Genomic DNA, 17,772 nt, shown 5'->3' on the forward strand with positions numbered 1-17,772 from the left:
TGTCCTCAGCTCAGATTCTTGGCTGGAATAACCTGTTTTATGACATTTCACACTGGTATTTTGCAGTGGTACTGCTAAGATTTTGTTTGAAGGGAGAGAAAAAAGTCATGTAAGGAATTCTGAGTCATTGCAGGACCACATGATACAAGTGGCAAGTTTAAATCTATGATAAAGATTTCTAATGAAATTTCAAAAAATTTCACACAGTCCCAAAATAGCAAGAAACTAGCATACAAGAAAATCCTTCATTTATCATATACATAAAATCTCCAAGAGAATAACAAGAGAACTCTGTCACATGCCAATTGTGAAACCTTGGAATAGTCATTTATTCTTCTTAAGCATCAGTTTCCCCATCTGTGAAATGGAGATAATGCATATCTACCTCCTTCGTGGAGTCACAGGGTGGGTTAACTCACTGAAAGTACAATGTAAAGTAGCCCAGGTTACAGGACAGAATGTGCTAGTGCAGAAGCTGTCAAAATGAGTGGTTCAGAACCTGAGCTGGGAGGGAGACAGCCTGAGATCTGGATCCTGGTCCTGCAATTTACTAGCTGCTGAGTTCAGTAAAACCAGGTTTGTCTTTACCATAAAATGGAGATGAAATGAAATGAAATAGCATTAACAAGGACTTAGACCAGTGTCTGGAGCATAGGAAGCCCTCTGTATATGTCAGCTACATTGTTTCTATCAATAAGATCCATCAAATAAATAATTGTGATTATTTTGATAATAGTTACAAACCAAACAATATTCTCATTTAACTTCTTATTCATAAATTTCCTTTATAGACATCATAACTTTGTAGCTGAGGAATCAGGAAACCCCCAAATTATATGTCTACAATTATACATCAAAATCATACCAGATTATATACAAAAAACATAATATAACAATCATAAAGTCCTGACTAAACTTCACAGATTAGACGGCCTCTTAACTAGAGTTTTAAAAGCATTATCACTGTTACCCTGAAGCATCTGGGCTTTTTAACTCATTAGACCATCCTTAGAAAAACCATTGATAGCAGGCATTGCTAAAATTCCTGCAACACGTTTGCTCCTGGAATAATGAACGTGTAAGGCCTTTAGCAGACTGAAGGCAACAAAAAAAAGCAGGAAGAGAAACACCTTCGGAATTCTGCCATTGAATTTGATAAGAGACTTAAACAAATAACACAAAAGTAGAGATTAAAGTCATAAAAATTAATTTTCACTGACGGAATACAAGTTATACTTTCTCTAAACAATAAAATTGAATCACTTCCGTGAGGATGAGAACACCAACTGAAATAGCAATCATCTTGTCCAAGTTTTTAAAAATCAAATATTCATGAAAGTATCAGCTTTCAAGCAAAAATACCTGAGGCAAAGCAGCAGTTTTTCAGCTTCAAAGTCTGTCTAGACATTTTATTTCCAAGAAAACTGTTTTTCAAAGTAGAGAAACTGTGAATTTAACTTGAATATGCATGCAAGAAAACAGATACCTTCAAGTAGTCACATTGAATGCTCTAAGACAGTAAACAGATTTTTAAAGGCCTGTTTTTACATTCAATAACGCATTACTAATACCTAGACCTCAGAAAAGAAGGGGAGGGTGTGGGGAAGAAAATTTACAAGTTTTGAAATTACACCAAGCACTGTGCTAGGTGGGCTTCAAATTAAGTGCTTTTGTAAAACAGTTCGGACCACAATTGAGGCTGAATCCCTCCAGGAAGGCTTGGGTGTTCTAAAGTTGCACAGGGAAAACCCACTGCAGAACTTATTTCAGGGGATAAACCAACATCCAGCTAACAGGGCCTATGAGGCTTCTCCATGACTGGGCGGAGTGTGGGGAAGACGATCTGGCTTGCAGAACCATGCCATCAGGCTTAGAGAAAGCTGGATTGGAGCCAGGGTTTGGTTCCACCAGGCACCAGTTAGGTGATTTTGAACCCCTTTGAGGATGGAGGGCCAACCATAGTGAAAATAACAGTAACTGCAGTTAACACTTATTGAGCACTTGCTGTGTGCCAGACCCTGTGCAGAATGCTTTTCACAGATTAGCTCATTTCATCTTACAACAACTGTGAAGTAGTTGAGGTGGTATACAAGTTAGCATTATTATATTTAAATGTAGAGGAACACCCCCCTATCACAAAGCATTCTCTCTCATACTCAAAAAGCAATTACCGCTAATGACTCTACATTAACCCTTCATGATCTTTTCCCACCAGTGGTTGGCATATCCTTCTATGGGTGCCCCATTATTACTGAGTAGACAAGACAAAAATAGCAATGTATTCCCCAACATTTTGAGTACTTTCACTCCCTTTTGTTCCCATGCATGAGGCAGTAGTTTTGGGTAGGGATCTGGAGTCAGACGCCAGAGTGTGCCTCCCAGCACCACCACTTACTGGCTGTGTGACCTGGGAGAGTTACCTACTGTCCTAGGTCAGTTAGTTTCCTCTTCTGTCACGGGGTACAAATATTGCCAACTTTCACAGCGTTGTTGTGAGAGCTAAATAAGACTCACGTAAAGCACTCGGCAAAATGCCTGGCATAGAGACAATTTTAGATATGTTGTTTTGAAATATCTGAGGAATTGGTAATAAAAAAGTATATAAGGAATACAAGTCAAAAGGACATCAACATTGACTTTGGTGATAAACTTCAACTTTCTCCAATTTATAAAAAAGCGCCGATACTTTTACTTCATTATTAGTAACAATCATGACTGAAAACTGCTTGTGACTGAATATCCCAGTTGAGAACCTTTATGTGTGAGGCACTTAGCCCTTACTACGTGCCAGATGCTGTTCTAAATGCTTGACAAACACTGACTCATTTAATCCTCAGAACATCTCTAAGGTGGGTACTATTATCATCGCCACGTTCCTAATAAGGAAATTGGGACTCGGAGAATTAAGTGACTTGCTCTAAGTCACTCAGCCAGCAAGTAGAGGAATGCACTCAAACCCAGGGGGTCTGACCCCAAAGTCTGTGCTTTCACAGTTGCAGTCTCCTGCTCTTGTTCTAGAATGGATTGGTGCTCACAGATATCTAGCTAGGAGGGAAAAGAGGAGGACTACTTGTGATGTAATATAACAAAAGGCTATAATCTAAAGGAGATCAACACTCTTGATTTGAGGCTGGATAAACGGAGTATTCAATCAATGTTTTCAAGCAGGCCTAAAACTATGATTTATCAAAACATATATCAATTCAGAAGTAGGGTTTAGAAAATTGTGATTTCTATCCATCCACAACCTGTTCATCCATCCATTCATCCCATTTTAAATAAAACTTAAGGCCATTCGGAAAATTACATATGCATATGACAGTCTTTCCTAAGAAAAGCAATAGGCAAATGTCCTTCTACTTAAGTGGATGAGAACTCAAAATGTGAGAGTTGTGATATTACTGTTTCACACCTAAAGAAACTTGCCTTGCTCATTACTAATGTGAGGTTCAGAAATTAGTAAACTTCTGGAAACCATAGTAAACATTACATACACTTTTTCTGAAGAAGAAGAAGAAGAAAGGGACCATAGCTTTGACCAGATTCTCCAAGAGGAATGTGACCCCACCCTCCTCACAGGATGTGTGAGGTGTGCAGATAGATTAAGGTATGCCTAAATACCTGGTAGGAGAATTTCTCCAACCTTATTCAGATTCTTTGAAAATGCCTAACACCACTAATCTTTCAGTGCATTCTGGCAGCTGGAAAGGTTAGAATTGTACACTGTGTTGAAAGTCCTGAGACAGGAAATAACCAGTAGAAATTCATTTTCTAGGGTACCCATTAAAATGTCCCATGACATTTATCCTATTTTGATCAACAATATAACATGACAGAAGGAAAGGGGAAGGTGAATGGTTATTCTTAGATATGTGCAACAAAGGAAACTTTTTCCACAATTTTCACCTTTCCAGAACCTAGGGAGATCAATAAAGCACCAATCAATTCTTATAAGAAATGCAAACAAAGGAAAAACTTTAAACTGCCTCTTATAAGAAAAGAAGGGGAAGGTATAAACAAGTGGGAAGAGAAAATCTTTTAACAAGCAGGGCTGATGTTGAAATGACTGGTTAACTGTTTGCAAGAAATGGTTAAGCACAAATAAAAAGAAACTCCAATTCTATAGAGAATAAAAAGTTAAATATAATATATAGACATAGAGGTAGATACAAAGATATACATATATAAATTAAATAAAAATATATCCGAACATAAAAGCAGTGGAAATAATCTGAAAAAAAAAAATAGTTGAACTACATATCATTGTTCAAAACACCAAGGCAGAATGACTCCACGAAGCCTAGCTGAACGGCTTAATCAAGCTCCAACTCGTCCCTGGAATGTCAACATTGCAGGGTGAACCTATCATTCTAGCCTACAGAATCCCAACCCACGATCCATCTTCCCATGAGATTCTCCCAGCATCCTCTCTACCAAGATTCCCTTCTCCCTTAATCAACACCCTTTCCTGATGACATGGCTTTCCCATTCAGTGCACCTGAGTGGTGCTCCTGTTCCCCAGTGTTCAAACTTTTACAGAAGCTTCTTTTTAATATTTCAAACTCTTGGCAGCGCAAGAAAAGGGGGTGATAAAGATAAGATAATTGGAGGCTGGGCCTACAGGAGGAGAAGGCTAGTTAAATTCCTAGACAGTGGCTGGAACCTGGTAGGGCCATACAGCATGCTATGAGGCAGGGTTTCAAGAGACGTTCGTCTCCCTCTTCATCTGACTACAAATACATGACATATAATTAATTTTTTTCCAAAAGCATATATAAAGTAGAAAAGCAACGTATGCTTACATAAAAACATAAACTTGTCTACCAATATAGAATAATTCCTGAAAAACTGGACTTTGAGGAAGAGATTTAGTAACTCTTAAAATGCCAAATACTACCTACCCCTGAGGCCACACAGAGCATTCAGATTCAGAAGATCTGGATGTGGGTCATGATTATACCATGTACTGCTGCGTAGTTTAATTTTAACTATTTAATCTCTCTAACCCTTACTATCCCAATTTAGTAAATAGAGATAACTCAGCAATTGCCAGAATCATGAGGAGAGTTTTTAAAAATTACTAATTCGTAGGCTTTCCACACCAGACCTACACAATCAAACTCTCAGAAATGAGAAAACTTGTAAGTCTCCTTTTCTACAATCTCCCCAGTGTGATCTAGACTCAGTGACTCTGAGGACAGGTAGCTGGAACTGCTGAACCACCTCGGTGGGTTAGCACACCTCCAGCCCCAAGCTCACCTCTCACTGTTGCCTGAGCCCCTAAGTCCTTTCTCTACAAGGAGTCAGGGAGACCAACTGAGGTTTAGAACTGAAGACCTTTCATACAACAGCCTAGGGAATGGGGAAACAGGGCATCCTCCATCACACTGCTGATGGAAAAGGTCAGGCAGAAAGACAGAAGTGCCCTTATCAGTCCAAGGTGGTCCTCAGACAGATTTATCACGGAAATACTGTGAAGCTGTGGTTAAGAAAATGCTTACTTACATATAGGCCAATGTAGACCTCTGGTCTTGCTTGGAACCTGACTTCTATGTTGACATTATTTCAATGGAAAAAATGCATAGCAATCTCCAAATAAATAACTCATTATCTCCAAATAAATAACTCATTACTGTATGCTGTGAGCTACCAGTACACAAAAACAAGAACACAATCCAAAATATTTAGGTTTGGCGTCTGGATTTATTCATTGAGTCATTTTTGTCTTTCTTTTAGTCTAACCATGGAATTACACTTGACACATTTTAAGTACCAAGCTTTCTTTGAATCAATACCTACATCAGCTTCCTTCAATGATTATTTTCCTATTATCCGAGGTTAGGGGACAGAGAGCAATCTTTTAACGAAGCGATTTTGAACGGACCCATCAATACCTTTGGATTACTAGCGGGCTTTAAACAACCGTTAGAAATACTTGCTAAGAGTCAAAGACTAATATAGGGACTGGCACCAATTGATAGGAGGATGCAAAACAGCCCCAAATATTTCGTTCTGATCATGTGCTAGCATGGTAGTTATCATTAGGTATTAACATTTCAGTCTTTATTCTTCTGGCCAAATATCTACATTGTTAAATTATTTTCTATTCCCTCTGCTAAAACCCCAGTTTGCACCTGAGTTGGCATGTACTGTAAGCATCATTAGGATAACAACCTATGTGTACCAAGCACTTCTGTTTTCAAAGGACTTTCACAGCATTATTTCATCTGTGTCTCACATCAGACCTAAAGCAGGCCTACCTGATGTCAGCCTCATTTTATAAACAGTAGCTGAGTCAGCAGTCACTCTGGCAGGAAGTGAATGAAGGTGGTCCACCGGTCCAAACGTGAGAAGAACAATGGGAAGCCAGGAGGCAGCAGTGAGTGGAGCCCAGACTGTAGAGGGCCTGAATGCTCAAGGGTCTCAACCCATTCAGTAGGCAATGGTATTTTTAACCTGTGACCTGATCAGACTTGTATCACAGGAAGACAGCCAACAGCAGGAAGAATGACAGGAACAGGTAACCACAAAAAAGAAGTGACCTGGAAAATAAGGGCTAGCCTTGGATTGTAGAGGGTAAAACGTTATACTCACTGACTCTACTCAGCTGGAGTTGCTTTGAGAAAACAATTCCTTTTAAACAATTTTGGGCAAGAGTCACCTAGAAGTGAAGCTAGGGAACAGTGGCCACCATGCTCCCCAGAAGTTCTCAGATGCTTCAGGTGGCTAATATCCTCTACCACCTATGCCTGGAGGTGACAACCTGAGGCCTAGAGTCTTTGGTGCCCTACACTCTATCCTTTCGTCACCTTTAGCTAATGAATTAATGACAGGTTACCTCAGGAAGGCTGTCCTTCTCTAGTGTGTTCTTTCCATGAGTTGAAAAGTAGACCCACAAAAGACCACAGCAGAATCCTAGAAGGAACACTCACAAGATTCACTCAATCAAAAAACCGTTACTGAGCCCCCACTATGTGCAGGCCCTGTTCTAGGCAGGTGGGTACAGCAAGGAATCAAAGAAAAGCCCAGCTCGCATGCAGCTTCCATTCTGACTACATCTCCCGTCTCTGGGCCTTCATACCTGCTCTTAACTCTGCTGGACCACCTCACCCCAAAAATTTGTATGTGTCTCTTATTCCCTAATCTCCTTCAGATTTTGACTCTATTATCCCCTTTTCTGCAAGACCCTCTCCAACCACCCTATTCACACTTGCATGGCCTTCTAAAATTGTCCCCCTTCTTTTCCCTCCATAACACTTATCACCATCTCACATATTATGTTTCTCCTAATTTTTCTTCTTTAATTATTTTTCCACTCCTACTAGAATCTACGCATCAGAAAGGCAGGGGCTTTTGTCTGTTTTGTTCACGACTGTATCCTTAGTGCTGTTAGCAGTAACTGGCACATAGCAGGCATGAAATAAACCCTGCAAGTTCACCCACATGATCAAACAAGGCTTGTCTTTGACACACAGAGGTGTAGACACAGGCCTCTGGCATTCACTTGTATTCATTATTATGAGCCATATGTATTTTCCTACATAGGCATAAGTTCCCTTTCTGGGACATAGTTTTAAAAGTCCTAAAAGCCCAAATTTGTAGGCATTTATCCTTATTTTATTTGGTTTGCTTTAGTTCTTTGTTCCTAAACTAAACATTTTTCTCCTCTTATATTGTCTTCAAACATGAACATTTTCCTCTTTTCATACTCAGGCCTTTTATTGTAAGATATTTCCCACAGAATCCATAACCACTTACTATTTCCAGCCAAGAGTATGTCAATTCACAATATCAAAACAGCTCTACTAAACATAAAAATGATGTCAAATACCTAATATTTATTCTTTTCAAATGTAATCTCTAACTTTAAATGTAGGCATATATGTAAACTAAGGCAGTCTAACTGAATTAAAATTCCATACCTAATAAAGCATGGCCTACTTTTCTTCTAATATGTCTTTCTATTTCTCCTGCATATTTCTCAATGCAAAGGTTTGAGCTGCGGTGATTTTTAGGAGAAAGATACAAACAAATGTACAAAGCCTCTGATACAGAAATAACTAAACTCTACGCTTTCTATTTATCTCCTGAGAAACGCTGGCTAACAATGAGAAATGAGTGGAAAATGCCAGTGGAGCTGATCTTAAGGAAGGCCTGGTTCTCTCACCTACTAATTATGTGACCTCACGCCACTTTGGCTTCTTTATCTGTAAAAAGAAGATGATATTCCCGACCAGCTTACCACACAGAACTTTTGTGAGAATAAAACAAGTTAGTGCAGGGATATGTTCTAAATGATAGAGCGATAGTCAAAGGAGAAGTACAATGATTTTGCCTAAAGGTGAAGTCCTCTTAATCGTTCCTCGAATAACAGTAAAACTAACAGTATGTTTTTCTTCCCACCTCCTCATACCAAATACATTACAAAAGGTAATTTTTTACAGATATATTTGGGATATACCTGTGACTCTATAGTCCTAAGATTAACCAGATGAATGTCACAAGGCAAAGACGACAGTAACGGAGAGAATTCACCAAGCAGCTGAAGAGTGGGCACAGGGATCTTTTCTGTCATTGAAAAGACAGGATGATTCAGGAAAGATGAAGTTATGTGGCTAAGGAGGGAAGGATAACTGACTGACTTCTTTTCTTCTTCCTATCAAGAAAAAACAAACATGCTTTGAGTTACACATTTGCAGTTCTCATAATATTAACTGAATTATCTGACAGGGTTTAAATAGAAAATATAAAAATATGTAAATACTTTGATGTTATATTTTATAAATAACAATCTTAGAAAATGCACAGATTATCAAGTTTAGTTCTAAGCAATGCAAAAAAATGAAGTGTCCATTTCACTTATATATTTTGAAATATCTCTTTTCTAGTGCTTTAATACTAAAAGTCCTGACATTTTCCCCAAACATTTTAGGACAAGGTATAACATTTTATGGAGACTCTTTCTCAATCTACCACAAAACGCTTAGTGTAGATGGGTTGGGATGTTCATATATCTTGCACATCAAATGTTATCTCTTGTCTCTCAGGTTTTACCCATCATATTCTCATGGCTTCATTTATATACTTAACCAGACCATAAAATCATGTATTGATCCAAAGCTATGTTCTATAAATGTTACCCAATGATAGGATTTTTGTAAAAACTCTCAAAATAAGTAACATTTTTAAATAACACAGGTGGTATATTTAGATCACCTGAGTGTTTTCTTTAAATTTGTTAAGTCACTGTCAGTTGCTTCCCTCTATTTTATTCCAAAAACAGGACCTGTTACATATGTTACAGAATAGTTACCACACATTTACATGGCACGCAATTATTCAGTATAATTTAAAAATACTTTAGTCTTTGCCATGGTGTATACTTACAGACAGGCATTTCAGCATGTTCAAACATTAAATAAGTCTACTAGGGCTCGGGATACACATATGGCGGATGACATACACAATTAATTAAATCAATGACTAAGTAGAACCTTAACCAGCAATGCCTAAGGTGTAAAGGCAAACACAGAAAAGCATTAAGGAGAGAAAATAATTTATGTAGAAAGGTCTTTTGATCACCAGTGAGATTTGGAGCAAATTTAATTTCGTATCTTATTTTTTAAAATGACTTTCACTGATATCTTCTGATTTTGCATCCTTTTTGTAATATAGAGCTCAAATAAAAGGCTTGGCTACTTATCTGTGTGAAAAGACAGAATTTATAGAAGATACAGAGCTTAAAATTCAGAATGTCAGATTAGCATTGAACAGAGGGTGTTAGCAAAGAGTGATGAGCATCTTGCCAGCAGCGAACTGTAGATGTCATTACAATTCAGATCATGGCAAGAGGAAAAAAACTTTAAAGGCAGCATAGGGACACTGTAATATTAAGATACTGACAAAAAATATTAGGTCTGAAAGAGTTGTAAAAAAAAATCCATCTATTTCTCATTCTTTTCTTAAGGAAAGATTAAATAAAGCATATAAAATAATATTCTCCAACAATATTGAAATTTAATGCAGCTTGTAGAATAACATGAATAGAGAAGGAACATTTTCAAGAAGACACTTTAAATGTACTCCAAGATCAAAGGACTTCCTAATCTAGGTCAGGATTGCTGACAAAATCACTTCTGACTAACAAAAGATAGATTCTAACAGAAAGAAAAACACCTGCCTTATCAGATTCGGGAGGCATTAAGTCCATTCCAGGTCCAGAAACATTCAGAAAAAGCCCTCTGGCTTTGTTCTATGCCCTTTGAGGAACCCCTGGACACTTTAGTGAGTAGGTGGGATACTTCCTGACAGATTATCTATACCTTGGAAGCAGTAGTGTGCATATTTACCATTCCTCAAACCAAAATTGGTTCTCCCAACCCTCAGTGCTTCCCCCAAACTGACCATACCTCACACCTCCCAGTGATTACCACCCGTGTCCTTGTTCTCACTGCCTCTCTGCAGAACACTCGAGAACAGGATTCACTTCCATTTAGTCAGCCAGGATTACTCCCATGAGGCTCTGCTAGGCTCAAGGCTTCCCACTAAAATGCTTCCTATCCAGGGAACATCTTCCCAGCTCAGTTTCTACTATCAATAATTTAGACATTAGAGTCTAAGTTGAAAATAAAAACACTTTCTAGAAAATTTTACATGATAAAAAGTTTTACATGATAAAAATTTTACATCTAAAAAGTTACATGATGTGTAACATTTAATCAAATGTCTTTATAATAAATCTCACTAAAAATTAAAATGTATTTTCTCTTCTCTAGTTCATTTTATATTTAAAAGAAACTATTGATTTAAGCCCAAGAATCTACAGTTGAGAAAAAGAAAAATTTAACCAACATAGGATTATAAAAACATTGGATCAAATTTAAATCAATTTCTATCCAAGGAGTTTTGAATGGGAATACACAAATTATTTAACTTCTAAGTGAAAGCTTTATAGATCTGACATGAAAATTCTTATTGCCATAGTTAAAAGAAGTTTTGTAAATTAGTGTCTATATATAGAGAAAAATCATAAAAGGCAAAAACATTTTCAGGAGGAGCAAAAGACAGTAGCTGCCAACACTCAGACAATAATTTTTCTATGCAGTTTTAGTCCTAATACTAAGCCATCTTGTCAGCAATTGATTTAAACCATGAGTCCCAAGAACTAGTATATATCTTGACACCCAAAATGGATATAAAAATCTTTTTCCTACAAGATTCTAGATACTGGAAGAATTCCTCCCTTTAATTAGATGTTGCCATTTCATTCAATCAACTAGTATTTTATTTATAGAATGCCTACCACAGGCAAGGAGGCCCTGTGGGGCACATGAAAATGAAGTAGACAAGTCCCTAGAATGCAGTAGGGGAAAGAGAACACTCATATGATGACAAGGTGGTAAGCAATTATTACGGTAAACACAGTGGCGCTATCTGCTATCACAGCTCATTCACTTATGCATTTGTGTAGTCATTTATACAACATATACAGAGTGCTTCCTCTGCTAGAAACAATCCTAGAAGTAGAGAGAGACATAGTCTCTACTCTCAAGGAGTTTATGGTCCAAAGGAAGAGAAAGACAATGATCAAATAATCACACACATGCATGAAAGAGAGATGCATGGTTCTGAGGGTACATAGAAGAAAGGGGTTTGATCTGGTGAAGCAGAAGCAGTTGATGATGTGAGCTCTGATCTTAACTATTACCAAGAGTCACCTAGGCAAAGAGGATGAAACAGCATGCACAAAGGTGCTGGGGGGTAGGGTGCATGGGAAGTACTTAGGACCAAAAGAAACCCAATGGGCCCAGAACAGAAATAGTGAGAGTCACGCTAGATGAGGATGGGGGACAGGTAGGGCCCACATCATGAGGGGCTCTATAGGCCATGGTGAGGATTTTGGCTTTTATGTTGAGAGCAATGAGAATACATCAGAGTAACAGGGGACAATGAGGTTAGACTTGGTTTGAAAAACACTCTGCTTACTGGGTTAAGAACAGATACGGTAGAAAGAGGAGAGAAAAGTAGATGTGTATAGGCTAGATTCAGGAAACATATGATGTTAGTTTAGACTGGGGTGGTCAAAGTAAACAAGTTTATAGATTTGAAATATTTAGGCAATGAGATAGCCAAGCACTGGTGATCACTGTTGTGAGAAAGGACCGGTGAGGGAAAAGTGCCTATCGGAGATGACTCCAAGGTGTCTGGCACCAGTTGGAAGGTGGTGCTAGTCACCAAGAGAGACAACACTGGAAAAGGGCCAGGTTTGGGAGGAAGGGAGATCACGAGAGTGATTTTGGATATGTCCAGCTTGAGATGCCCTTAAAAACGCAGAAAGAAACATCAGGAAGCAACTAGACAGATGGGTATGGTGAAGCCAAAGCTGGGGATATGAATTTGTGGGTTCCATCTGCACAGAGGCAGTCACTGAAGCCATGGGAGTAGGAAAGATTACAGAGGGAACATATATAGTGAGAAAAGGAGAAGGCCTGTGGCCAAGCCTTGAGGGCTCTGATATTTAATGACTAAATAAAGAACTATAAGAGAGGGAGAGAAAGAACTCCCCTGGACGTAAGAGGAAAACCAAGGAAGTGTGGCGCCACAGAAGCACTGGCTAGGCGGTGTTGTAAAAAGTGTCAACGGTCAGTGCTGAATGCTGCTGAGAGATGAAGTAAGATGATGATCTAGAACATACACTGGATCTAGTGACTTTGGTAAGAGTGTATGATGGAGGCTAAAGTCAGACTGAAGGAACTGAGTGTGAGAGGAAAGCGATGAAATAAACTCATCTCATAAGCCCTGGCTCAAGAGGGTAGGGGAGACAGGAGTAGCGTAGGGGAAACGAAATGAGAGTCTGACAGACTGTCTTTATTTTTAATGGAAAAAAAATGAAGAGTGTTTAAAAGCCAATAGAAAGAATTTCCTAGGGAAATGTTGACTATGAAGACAGGGAGGGGGAAAAAGGTAGGACGACTAGTAACTGGAACCTGAGGAGGTGACTGGGGTAAGTTTCAAAGACAAGTGGAGGGACTGGCCTCAGACAACAGGAAGGTAAACACCTCTGCTGTGACGTGAGGGAAGACGGAAGGGATAGGAGTAGATGCTGGTATCTAGAACAGACAGCCCTGTCGAAGGGCTGTTCCCTCCATAAAGTGGATGGTGAAGTCACCGGTTGAAAAAAAACGATTTGAAATGGTCAGTGCAGAAAGAGGCAGAGCGGAGTAAGAGAAAAAGGGCCATGTCAAGGGCCATCTGCCGTGAGTGATCAGTAATCTATGGAGGACTCTGAGGATAACGTTTTTGCCATCAGATGAAGCATAATTGTCAAGTTGGTTCACGTCCGATGGAGCCTTTGCCACACTGTTTAACATGGAATGCTGGATTTTTGCTTTGAGGAATGAAAATTGAACAAGAAGATAGACAAGTAAATCCATTGTCAATTGATGGGTCCAACACTAGAAAAAGTACACTATAGTTTAAAATAAATTTTACTAATCAAATTTAATCTCATAAGTACGTGCTAAGCTCTACTCTTTAACCGAACTCTTATTTCTTCCAAAATAGTTTTACGAAATTTTGCCCAAACTGATTCTTTAACATTATTTTATACCTACATAATAAGCAAAACTAAAATGACTCAAATGCAAATCTTGCACTATATATATAACAGAACTTCTCTTTCTAGTGAATATAGGCTAAATCTATTATAAAGATATCTCAATACTGGAAATTGTAAAAAAATTAAAAGGTGAAAAGTCATAATTTCAAATTTAGGTGGCAAAGAACAATCAACATCAGAACATGCAAGTTATTTTTTTTCCTACCATATTCACAACAGTTCTTTTTTCTAGTAGTATGCGAAATAAATTAGCTGTAATCTTGTTATCATGGACACCTTGATCAAGCCCTCGATTATCATCTTGCATGAGTCTTCGATCCATGATAACTTCGATCTGACCTAACAAACAAACAAACAAACAAAACAACCGGCCAGGGTTATTTAATACAAACATTCACTGAGGATCATGTAAGTACAAGGCATGGTCTTGACTGAAGTTTCTCCTCCAGTCAGGGAGACAGAGCTATACAACCCACTGTACCATGGCCTTTCTCTCCATAATAGCTCAAAGCAGCTAGTACAAATTCATAAAACAAGACTGTATTTCTCCTTTCTTCATTAATGTGTAGTAAAATCTGATTAAAAATTTTAAAATGGGACAAAACATCAAAATTGTTTTTATGTTTGTAGCTATCCAAACACTAGGGCAGTTGGGTGTCTATAGTGGGGCCAAGAGAGCTTTATTTCTCACCTCATCTTTATCAGGGAAGTAAGATAATCCTCGATAGGTCATGACTGCTAGAGTCCTACTGTCTGGTCCTCGATTTAGAGGCCAACTTTGAGAATTCAAGGCAGGGCTTAAAAATGGGTGGCTCAAGAGTCACCCCTGGCACAAAGATGTTTTATGTTTTGAGCTTTTTAAAGTTACGTCAACATTTACAAATTAGAAAATTTCCATAAAATTCCAGACTTCTGGGCTCTGTTCAAAAACAGAAAAATTTGGCAACACTGGGCCCCTTTCCCCATGGCAACAATGAACTGGCGCTAAGTAGTGGCTGCCCCACTGTACATGGGGAACCTGCTCTCCAGTCTGCTCAAGTCCCACCACTCCCTACTGGATCCCTGACATGAGGCCGTTAGTATTTATATAACTGTATTCATGTCTTTATGGCATGACCTCATAATTCTGTCTAATGAAAGCCACAAAGAAAAATGACAAGTAGTATGGTTTTTTGTGTGCAGAGGTACAGAATGTATTTATACGCCTAATACAAAAAGAAGGTGTGTGATGAAGGATACACCAAGCATCTGCACTTATCTGCCTGGCTCCTTAAGACATTTGTCTTATTAGATACTCTTAGTATGTAAGGAAAGAAGAGCAATTGATGACATGTAAATGATAATTAAAAATATGTATTATAGAGGAGAAAAGCCACCCAACAGAAGGTTTTACAAAATTTAATCAGCATCTACTATCTATTTTCTCTTCCTCTCTATCTCATTCTCTCTTTTGGAATCTTTAAAGTCGTGTCTGTCACCTCTTTATCACACACCTGTATCATCTCTACTCCCTTTCTTCTTTTGAGTAGTAGTGTCCTAGAAGGTCGTGATTCAGAGAAGGACCTATGTTTGAACTGTAACCTCCCACCTTTCAAACTTAGGCAAGGTACCTAATCTTTCAGAGTCTGAGTTTCCATAGCCATTCAATCATGACAATGACAGACAATCTGCAAACAATGCGCTATCAGAAGAAGTAAATTATCTTTAAAAACAATCAGTTTCTAGGGTCCCCGTTCTTCATGTGAGGACAGAGGAAATTCATCATTTTATGTCACTCTCACAAAACTCAAAATTACCAACAGTTTGGGTCTCAAAAGAAGAAAGCTAGTGACTGGAGATGACAATTAATACATACGACCAACAGAAAAATTACACACTCGGAACTGAAACTTAAAAGAGGAAAAAAGAGTCTAAACAATACATACCACTTTCCAAACTTGAAACACCTAAAGACTGAGCAGAGAGCAGTGTCAAGCGATACTTGGCATCCTGGATATATGCCATTGTAGTCATTGGATAGACATTTGCTTGAAGAGGCAATTTGTTCATCGTCCTTCTAGGTTGAATCTATAAGACCAAACAATTCTCTTTAAAAAAAATCAAGTGATATTTACACATGTACTTAAAAAAATTAGTATTGACTATAGATGACTTTTCTTCCAACGAGTAACAGGTACACCTTGCTTTCTTGTCCAAGGGAAGAACTAATTTAAAAATTAAAACATTCTTCAAAACACTATGACGAAAAATCATGAGAATCCTAGAAAACAGTTTTTAAGTGAGAAAGGTAGAACTTGTCCAGATTTTTAAAAGAGGCATTCCTATTTAAATTCAGAATAAAAATCCTTACCAAAAGTCTTCTGGCTCTCCAATATTTGCATAAAACAAATTATAAAGGTATTAGGTATTCATTTTTCATCTAAATCTAACATCCTGCTTGTGTAATGAATGCTAAGCATAATAGCTCTCTATCCCCTTTCAAGAAATATCTCTTATCATGCTTCAATCAGTTTTAATAAATACCACAGATCTCTCCATCAAATCCTCTAATATATTACATTATAATAATCAAATGTATATTCATATTTAAAAACTATTCCATGTTTACTCTTGTTTACTTTCAACGTAGATAGTTTCAAATTCCTGTTTTTCTTGGTCTAGCATCTGAACACATGAAATACAACTCTAACTCTATTTTTTGAGAGAGACTGACAACGCACTAAGCTAGTCTGGGTCAAGGAGACTCACTCAAACCTCAAGAGGAGACATCAAACAGAGACCCTGGTATCAGGAATCTTTCTTATATCACATAAAAATGCCATCTCTTCTTTTAAACTCATGCAAATTTGACACGTAATTCAAGAAAAGGAGAAATACAAAGTTAACATAATAGTCGACATATACTGAGTGCCCATTAACACCAGGTATGTAGTGGGTATTTCACAAACAAGATCTTCAACCTTTACAACAATCCTGCAGTTATGTCCTTCAACTTAATGGTTGTATTGACTAGTGTCTTTCCCAAATTCACGTTCACTCAGAACCGGTGAAAGTGATTTTATTTTGAAATAGGGTCTCCGCAGATATAATTAAGTTATATTGGATTAGGGTGGGCTTTAATCCAATAACTGGTGTCCTTGTAAGAAGAAGGAAATTTGGATACAGAGAGACACAGATAGAGACACAAGGAGAACATGTGACAGGAAAGGCAGAGATCAGGGTGATATGCCTACAAGGCCAAGGAGTGCCAAGGGTTGCCTGGAACCACCAGAAGATGGAAGAGGCAATTTTCCTGGAGCCTTTGGAGGGAGTGTGGCCCTTATGCCACCTTGATTTCAGACTTCTAGTGTCCTGCACTATGAGACAATAAACTTCTGTTATGTTAAGCCACTCAGTTTGTGGTAATTTGTATCACAGCCTTAGAATATTAATAAACTGGTGAAGAAATAACTGTAAAATGTTCAAAAAAGAAGAAAGAAAAGTTAGTTTGAAAGACTTCTCCGTTTCTCCTTTCCAATCCTGACCCTCTCACTCCAATTAACTGACATACTTATAAAAAGGACACTTAAAACCATCACAACTGTGTTGCTGTTACCTCACTCCCCACCTGTGGGCTTAGATTTCTATCAAGTATTACTTTTTCCAAGGCTTAAAAATTGGCCTACTTCAAAAGCAGAAATATTTAGAGTTTAGACTTAAGAATATTTTCTTATTTATTCAAATACTCAATCCTTGAAATTCACATTTTTATTCATTCTTACTAAGTATTTCTCATTCATGCCTACACTCACACATACAAGTAATTGCTTCTGTAAGATTTTAAGAAAAGCTTTTCTTTTGTACACAGGAAAACGAATCACCATAAAGTCGGGGCTTCATTTGAAAACCAAACAGCTGTAGTAGAATTAACATGTTAATTCAAAATGTCTGGTGCAATTTTTATGCTTTTGGAAAACGTTTAAATTTAACTTTTGCAGGAAATCGTAGAAGACAAAATTATCACAATCCTTTCCACTCATCCCAGTTGAAAATCAGACAAAGTTAAAGCATTTGTTGTGAAATTATTTCTATTCATAGCCAGAAATTTCAAAAATGCAAATGTCTCAAAATCATGCTAATGCTTTTAATAGTATTATTTCAAAGGTGTGTTGTCA

The 17,772-nt window shown here is 37.9% G+C and overlaps 1 protein-coding gene across 3 annotated transcripts in view; it reads right to left on the bottom strand.

Moving 5' to 3' along the window:
- MAN2A1 (mannosidase alpha class 2A member 1) overlaps nt 1-17,772 on the bottom strand; it is a 268,043-nt gene that overhangs the window by 103,484 nt on the left and 146,787 nt on the right. For all 3 annotated transcript variants that reach the window (XM_070517621.1, XM_070517622.1, XM_070517620.1), the window contains exons 18-20: nt 15,544-15,685; nt 13,824-13,957; nt 8,462-8,656 (exon numbers count right to left, since the gene is read on the bottom strand). In XM_070517621.1, the coding sequence (XP_070373722.1) occupies nt 8,462-8,656; nt 13,824-13,957; nt 15,544-15,685 (471 nt within the window). The remainder of the gene's footprint in view (nt 1-8,461; nt 8,657-13,823; nt 13,958-15,543; nt 15,686-17,772) is intronic.

Source organism: Equus asinus, chromosome 9, assembly GCF_041296235.1.
Source record: "Equus asinus isolate D_3611 breed Donkey chromosome 9, EquAss-T2T_v2, whole genome shotgun sequence".
Lineage (NCBI taxonomy): Eukaryota > Metazoa > Chordata > Mammalia > Perissodactyla > Equidae > Equus > Equus asinus.